The sequence below is a fragment of the Telmatherina bonti genome (genome assembly GCF_933228915.1).
Source record: "Telmatherina bonti genome assembly, chromosome: 7".
Classification (NCBI taxonomy): Eukaryota; Metazoa; Chordata; class Actinopteri; order Atheriniformes; family Telmatherinidae; genus Telmatherina; species Telmatherina bonti.
In genome coordinates this window covers 35265824-35273821 of record NC_136625.1, presented here as the reverse complement: position 1 = coordinate 35273821, position 7998 = coordinate 35265824, and the positions used below count along the sequence as shown (strand labels likewise).

The following is a 7998-nucleotide window of genomic DNA, read 5'->3' as shown; positions in this document are numbered from 1 at the left end:
AAAAGATTTCTATTTCTACTTCCGTTTCTTACCAGAAAAATGGAAAATGATTTTGTGAAATGTTCAAGACACAGGACAGTTCTAAGGAATTGCATGTGAATATTTAGCAGCTTTATTCTCCACCGCAGTCTGAACCCTTTTTACAAACTCTGTCATTTCTGGAAGTAGTTTCGGGAGGAGTTCTTATTGGAAGACTTTCCAAAGTTGCTACTGATTATCAGTTCAGTTCTTGTTTAATTTTGCATAGTAGACCTTCCTCACGCTGTCAAATACCAAGAAATCGGTGCTATAAATTTGAGTGATCTGTTTTTGTTTGTGTTTTCTTAATATTAATATAATGTTGTGATACTGTTTTGTATTCATTTTAAAGTTGGAATCACGAGTAAGAAGGAAAATCAAGGAAAGAAATTCACCACAATTATATAAAGACAGGCAGGCACACAGATATACTCTTTCACTAAGTATAATGGGAAAATGAAATTGTATATATGTATATATATATATATATATATATATATATGTTTGTGTGTGTGTGAGAGAGAGAGAGAGAGAATAGATAGATAGATAGATAGATAGATAGATAGATAGATAGTTAAGTTGGCAATTTAAATTAACTATTTTAATATCCACATTGAAACATTTTTTTTCAATATGCTACGTATTTGTGTGCAGGCTTTCAACAAAGAGGTTAAAAATGATAGTACTTCATTATATTTACAGAATATTTTTAAACGGCTTTGTTTGTTTGTTTGTTTACTTACATGTTTAATATCCCAGCAAACAACAACTATGATACCTTTAAAACGAGCAACACGTAACATGTAGTTCACTCAAACCGCCGCTGGATGGCGCTGCTGTGGTTGTGAAGGACTTGATCATTTCAAGCTTCGCCGAAGAAGAAGAACACGTGTTTCCGTTTTTCCACTGCCAAACTGAGAGGAAGAGAAATTCCTCACTGAAAGAGGGGAAAAAATGGTTCGTAAATTAAAATATCATGAACAGAAACTGTTAAAGAAAGTAGATTTCATCAACTGGGAGGTGGACAACAACCTCCACGAGGTGAGGGTGCTGCGGAGGTTCCACATCGAGAAGAGGGAAGACTACACCAAGTGAGTAACATCTGGCAGCTGCTGGCTGCTCCTGCTGAAAACAAACATTTAAAACATGTGGGTTTATTTAAGATTATTACAGATTAGTAAAATAAACCCAAACTCGTGTCTTTCAGATTGTACACAGTTCATAGTGGAAACATTTCACGTTGTAATAAAGATGGTTTGTTTCAGATCTGTAAAGTTTCTGTGGTGAATATAATTTAAAGTAGCTCTATTTAATTAGTTTAGAAGCTGAAAACGCTCCTGGCTCTGTTTTTATGATACATTTATATTTACTATGTGGATTCCTGCAGCCTTTATTCCCTTTCAGTGTTCAGCTTGTCGGTGTTGTGTTGGGGACAGTTTCCCAGTGAGACCAGTCCCCCCTCCAGCTCAGAAACCCTGTCCACACAGGTCAGCGAGTTCACGAAATAAATATACTTTCGTGATGTTTATATTTTCTGCAAATGAATTTAGTAAATACTGTGATGTACCTAAAAGCAAACACCTCTGTTTTAGCAGGGGGCCATATCTACAGTTGTGCACGAGGCTGAAGTTAGCTTCCGATTCGCAGTATGTGTAAAGAGCAATTCCACTGAATTTTTCCGGAAACTAGACCACATTAGATCAGGTCCTGACAAAAATCTACAACACTTAGACTCTTCAAACCTGGACTAAAATATTCTAAATAATATGCATATTTATGAAAACAAAGTGTCTGATTGGTGAAACCTGTATTCTATTTGTGAAAATGCAAATAAGGCTTTCTTATTGTGTAAAAGCCCAACTAGGGACGGTCATTGAAAATTAGCCTTTGCTAAAATGCTGTAGTATGTGCCATCATTCATGGAGCATACTTGTCCCTATCAAATAAAAATAAGAAAGAAAAGTCAGAAACTTCTTTTCTTTTTTTTAGCCATCTTTAAATCTTTAAACATCCGGATCCTGATTTGTCAGTAGTAGCAGCAGAAACACATCCAAGTGGTCAGGGTGGAGCTGGAGGTGGAATGGATCTCAACAGGGAAACTTAACCTTCATACAACTACCTGATACCGAAGGAGATGAGCATGGACACACTGGGCTGCTTTGGACGTCCACTGAGTCAGACAGAAATCATGTGACACTTAGAAGTAGGCCAGTCACAATAAGCCATAAGTCAATTAATCGCACAATAAGAAAAAATGTGTGCAATAAGTTTGCTGGACGCAATAATTTTCATTTATCTTTCTTTTCTCAAGTGCCACATTTGTTTAGACACAATATTAACTAAAAACGGCAATACAAAAACTTTCCATGTGCATTTAAAACGCTGCAGTTTTCCCAGCTGTGAAAAAAGACCTGAACAAATCCATTTTCCCGACAGTCCACGATCATTAGGGTGTTTTAACTGACAGATTAAATACTAACACGACGATGCAACATGGCGTGCATTCAGACGGCGTGGTTGGTAAAGCAAAGCTGTCCTTTAATGTTGTTGAAAAGTGACATTTTGAAAAATGTTGCGAACATTTCACAGCTAGTCTGAACTGTCTGGATGATCAAAAGGCAAATTTGCAACCTTACAGTAACATGAAAAATGACATACTGAAGGCAATCAAAGACATTTAACTCTACCACTCCACCTCTGGTCAAGTCCAAACACGTCTCCTTATCTGAGCTGACCATAGACTATGTAACTGTGTTACATGGTGTTTAGAGACTATATGTTCCAGATAACCACGTTGCCAAAACACCAAGAGAAATCCTGATGTGTTTGAGCAGAAACTAGTCTGCACATCGAGCTGAATGTTCTTTAGAAAATTAAAGAATGATGGTCTCTGAAACGGTGAACTTGCATTATTACGGCATTATTATTTTAATGGAAAGTTGTCTTAAAATGACAACAATAATCACAATATTATCATCTATCGCAATAATTTCTGAGACAATTAATCGCATGGCAAAATTTGTTACAGTGACAGGCCTAGTTAGAAGAAAGGGACAGACGAGATGAGAAAAGAGTCGGCATCAGGCAGTTTTATTTGCTCATAAGTAGAGACTGGATGTTGAATTAATCCTCATCTGTAATAAAATCTGTCCATGTTGAGCAGTTGGTCTTCAAAGCAGCACCCGGCCTCCAATATGTTGACATTTGTTATTAACTCCGGTGGATTTTGGAGAGATACAAGCTTAATATACATTTTACTGAAACACACGGAAGGTGGGATGTTAGTTTTATTTGTTTCTGCAGGTACAACAAGCTGAGCCGTAACATCAGAGATCTGGTGAGGAAAATCCGAGATCTGGATGAGAAGGATGGCTTCAGAGCTCAGAGCACACACCAGTTATTAGAGAAGCTGTGAGTTTCTGTCAGTGTTTGGTTTTGACGACTGAATCTTCCCTTTTCTAACCCTTTTTCCGGACCTGGATAAGACCTCATTATTCATTTCTGCTTGGCAGGTACAGCATCGGCCTCATCCCCACCAGACAGAACCTGGGTCTCACAGAGAAAGTCACAGCTTCCTCGTTTTGCAGGTAAATTATCGTTTTAACCGCATGCTTCGAAGCAGCCATCGATTGTCTCTGTCAATGGGTGCTGGCTGTGTGTTCCTGCAGGAGGCGGCTGCCCTGCATCATGCTCAACCTCAGTATGGCTCAGAACCTGAAGACGGCCATTACTTTCATCGAACAAGGACGTATCCTTCACTGCTGCATCGTAGCGACTTTCAGCGTCCAGACCGTGTCCACTTTGTGCTCTTCTTTTAGACCAGGGGTGCCCAAACTTTTTACCTGCAAGGGCCAAACTTAAAAATGATCCAGTGAGCCACGGGCCAAACGCTGCAGCTTTAAGGATGAAACACCAGAAAATGCACAAAGTTATTTTAATTATCGTTCAATAGCAAATAGTGTATTTCTTTTTCCTATCTGGGCAAATAAAATGTTACATAAAAAATCACTATAGCAATAGAACAATGAAGCCATAGTTAGAGAGGCAAGAAACAATAATTACAGCTGCTAAACTGCAACCAAGTGCAACGTGTCAACAACCAGAAACATGTGGAACAAGCTGAGTTATTGTTACTTAGTGGAAAACATGAAGTTGATCTTTGGACATTACCAGTCTCCATGTTGGGTTGCACCTGGCTTACTGACAAGGTCATTGAGGTGTGAGTCAGTCAGGGTCCCTCTGAGTCTGGTCTTATTAGGGTTCGTGACACTGAATGTGTCTTTTCATCAAGCTCTGTAGCATTAATATAAACAATGACTTAAGGGCCAAAAGCAAAGTGCTGGCGGGACGATTTTGGCCCGTGGGCCCCACTTTGGGTACCCCTGTTTTAGATTGTCCAAATCCAAGACAGAAAAATAGTTGTAGTTTTTTCTTAAGTCGGTGGCAGATGTGCGCGTGGGTCCAGACATCGTCACAGACCCAGCGTTTCTCGTCACAAGGTTTGTCTCCATGTTTCTACTTCCATTTGTTTCTCAGTAAAACATGACAGAAAAGCCTAATGTGCAAATGCATCTGAGATCATAAAAAAAGAGCTTTTTTTATATTCTTTAGAAATATGGAAGATTTTGTCACATGGGTGGACTCCTCGAAGATCAAACAGCATGTCATGAATTACAACGACGAGGTGAGTCGGTCTCAGGGGCTGAAGTGGGTAAAGGGCTACAAGTGGCTCAGAGTTGGCTTGTTAAAACTTTAATGGCCCAGTGTTGGGTTCCAGCGCCCGTCAGGCAGAGACTAAAACATCTTCTGGTGGATATGAGCTCCTGCAGCAAAGCCTACGTCTGTTGGCGTGCCACCAGTGTTTGCAGAATCAAGACAGACTAATGCGAGCATCATTAACATTTGTCAGTTCACAATTTCCTGATGCAGTGATTACACAGGCGCACGCCGCTACTGCGTTCACAACTTTGGTCATTCATCCGACCCCACTGTGCCGATCAACAAGTTTCATATCGCCGGCGACTTTTCCTGCCAATATTGGAGACTTCTGCTGAGTAACATGAAAGCATTTATATACTCTCCATGAGCCGCAGCGGCTGCTGGTTAAGCCCCTCCCCCATCCAGATGACATCACAAAAGGCAGGAGATGAGCGTCTCTGCTGCATGACCAGCCTGAAGTTGCCGCTAACTGATCTCGTCCTGGTTTACTGTCAAATCTTAATGCCTGTTATGAAGCATGTGGACGAAAGGTTAAATTCCTGTAACGTGTCGGAGACTCTGAGAGAACAGCTGCAGCTGTTAGTTAAAATACTTAAAATGACACTTTAAGTTTGACGTTTTGGCCAGCCATTTTTTTCTAATTCTTTTTCACCAATTAAATTTATTTTAACATAAATCTCAAGAGCTCGAGTTTACAGTAACGTCTGTCTGTTATTTTATTCAGTCGTCCACTAAAATCCATTTAAACAAATAAAAATGTTGCTTTTGGGGGCAAATATTGTTCTGTGATTATAATCGATTAATTAATAGATTAATAGATAATTAATATTAATTAATTAATTAATCAATAGATTCATCATGTATTAATAATAATCAACAATAATTCATTAACAGTATTAATTAATGAATAATTAACCATTAATTAATGAATAATAATTTAAAAAAAGATAATAATTAATTAATCATGATAATAATAAATAGTTAGATAATTAATTAATAGATTGATTACAAAGCTTGTAATTAGTTGGATACATTTTTCCAAAAAGTCTGCTAACATGACATGCTAACATGGCATGCTAACATGCTGCCTATGGCTCCTTTAAGATTCTGTGTTGTAATGTTTTAATGATAAGCCATCAGTATTCATGTTCCTGGGTTAAAGCATGACTCTGAAGATTGACTGCGTCTGTTTTGCAGCGGGATGACTTTGATCTGACGGCGTAAGTCTTCATTCTGTTACCTGTGGGGAACCTACCACCAGTGTGGGAACTGGAGAAAGAAATGGATGTAAACACCTTTACAGCTTTAAGGAACACCCTGCTCAGTAAATACTCAGAATATCATAAACCTGAGCTGAACCCTGATGTGATCGCTGAACAAATATGTGTAAACAGAAGCTGTACATTTGACAGGATTTGGTGATAAACTGACTGTAGAGGTTGGGTTGTGATGTCGTTTATAAAGGATGGAAACAGCCACAAGGTCTAAAACTAGAAGAAGAACATCCTGAACAAATAAAGTCTGAAGAGGAGCTGAACCCCCAAACCCTGACGGACAGCAGCGGCTACGTTCAATCTGATAAAGCTTCAAAGGAAATAAGTTCCTGTTTGATTTGCAAAATGTTAAACTGAACAAAATGGCTAAAAATGCACATGATTAACTGTATGTTTATGAACAAAATAAAACTGTTTTGTTATACCGTGTTTATTCTTTGTGGCTGCAACCAGTTCAGTAAAGGACCAGTGCAGGTTAATCAGAACAAAGGATGTAGGTAGCAGATGGTCTCCAGCAGCAGAAGACCACAGCGGGTTCCCTCCTGTCAGTAAGAACAGGAAACTGAGGCTACAATTCACACAGACTCACCAGAACTGGACAATAGAAGATGGAGAAACGTTGCTGGTCTGATGAGTCTCCAGTTCAGCTCCACATCCACATGGTAGGATCAGAATCTGCTGGAAACATCATGAAGACATGGATCCATCCTGCCGTCAGGATCAACGCTTCAGGCTGCTGCTGGTGGAATGGTGGGGGGAGGTTTTCTGGTCCCACTTTGGTCCCCTTAGTACCAACATGACATGGTTTAACCTCCACAGCCTACCTGAGTCCTGCTGTGACCATGTCCATCCCTTTCTGAGCACAGTGTAGCATCTTCTGATGGAAACTTCCAGCAGGATGATGCATCATGTCACAAAGCTCACATCTCCACCATGACGATGACTTCACTGTCCTCCAACGGCCTCCACAGTCACCAGATCTACATCCAGCAGAGCAGCTTTGGGATGTGGTGGAACGGGAGATTCTCATCATGATGTGGTGGAACGGGAGATTCACATCATGATGTGGTGGAACGGGAGATTCTCATCATGATGTGGTGGAACGGGAGATTCTCATCATGATGTGGTGGAACGGAAGATTCACATCATGATGTGGTGGAACGGGAGATTCTCATCATGATGTGGTGGAACGGGAGATTCTCATGGTGATGAGGTGGAACGGGAGATTCTCATGGTGATGAGGTGGAACGGGAGATTCTCATCATGATGTGGTGGAACGGGAGAATCTCATGGTGTTGAGGTGGAACGGGAGATTCTCATCATGATGAGGTGGAACGGGAGATTCACATCATGATGTGGAACGGGAGATTCTCATGGTGATGAGGTGGAACGGGAGAATCTCATCATGATGTGGTGGAACGGGAGATTCTCATGGTGATGAGGTGGAACGGGAGATTCTCATCATGATGTGGTGGAACGGGAGATTCTCATGGTGATGAGGTGGAACGGGAGATTCTCATCATGATGAGGTGGAACAGGAGATTCTCATCATGATGTGGTGGAACGGGAGATTCTCATGGTGATGAGGTGGAACGGGAGATTCTCATCATGATGAGGTGGAACAGGAGATTCTCATGGTGATGAGGTGGAACGGGAGATTCTCATCATGATGAGGTGGAACAGGAGATTCTCATCATGATGAGGTGGAACGGGAGAATCTCATGATGAGGTGGAACAGGAGATTCTCATCATGATGTGGTGGAACGGGAGATTCTCATCATGATGTGGTGGAACGGGAGATTCTCATGGTGATGAGGTGGAACGGGAGATTCTCATCATGATGAGGTGGAACGGGAGATTCTCATCATGATGAGGTGGAACGGGAGAATCTCATGGTGTTGAGGTGGAACGGGAGATTCTCATGGTGATGAGGTGGAACGGGAGATTCTCATCATGATGAGGTGGAACGGGAGATTCTCATCATGAT

General features: G+C 40.8%; 1 protein-coding gene across 1 annotated transcript; it reads left to right on the top strand.

Moving 5' to 3' along the window:
- Positions 1 to 921: 921 nt before the first annotated feature.
- imp3 (IMP U3 small nucleolar ribonucleoprotein 3) lies at positions 922 to 6424 on the top strand. The gene is made up of 7 exons (XM_079243540.1): positions 922 to 1109; positions 3322 to 3429; positions 3531 to 3605; positions 3687 to 3766; positions 4466 to 4517; positions 4630 to 4702; positions 5935 to 6424. Exons 1-7 carry the CDS (start codon positions 973 to 975, stop codon positions 5959 to 5961), a joined length of 552 nt encoding a protein of 183 aa, XP_079099666.1. The 5' UTR covers positions 922 to 972; the 3' UTR covers positions 5962 to 6424.
- Positions 6425 to 7998: the final 1574 nt, after the last annotated feature.

Excerpts from the sequence above, each read along its gene's own strand:
- imp3 (XM_079243540.1), top strand. The coding sequence starts at position 973 with ATGGTTCGTAAATTAAAATATCATGAACAGAAACTGTTAAAGAAAGTA. Across the intron at positions 3,606-3,686 it reads ACAGCTTCCTCGTTTTGCAG|GAGGCGGCTGCCCTGCATCA; the intron begins GTAAATTATCGT and ends GTGTTCCTGCAG. Across the intron at positions 4,518-4,629 it reads CCAGCGTTTCTCGTCACAAG|AAATATGGAAGATTTTGTCA; the intron begins GTTTGTCTCCAT and ends TATATTCTTTAG.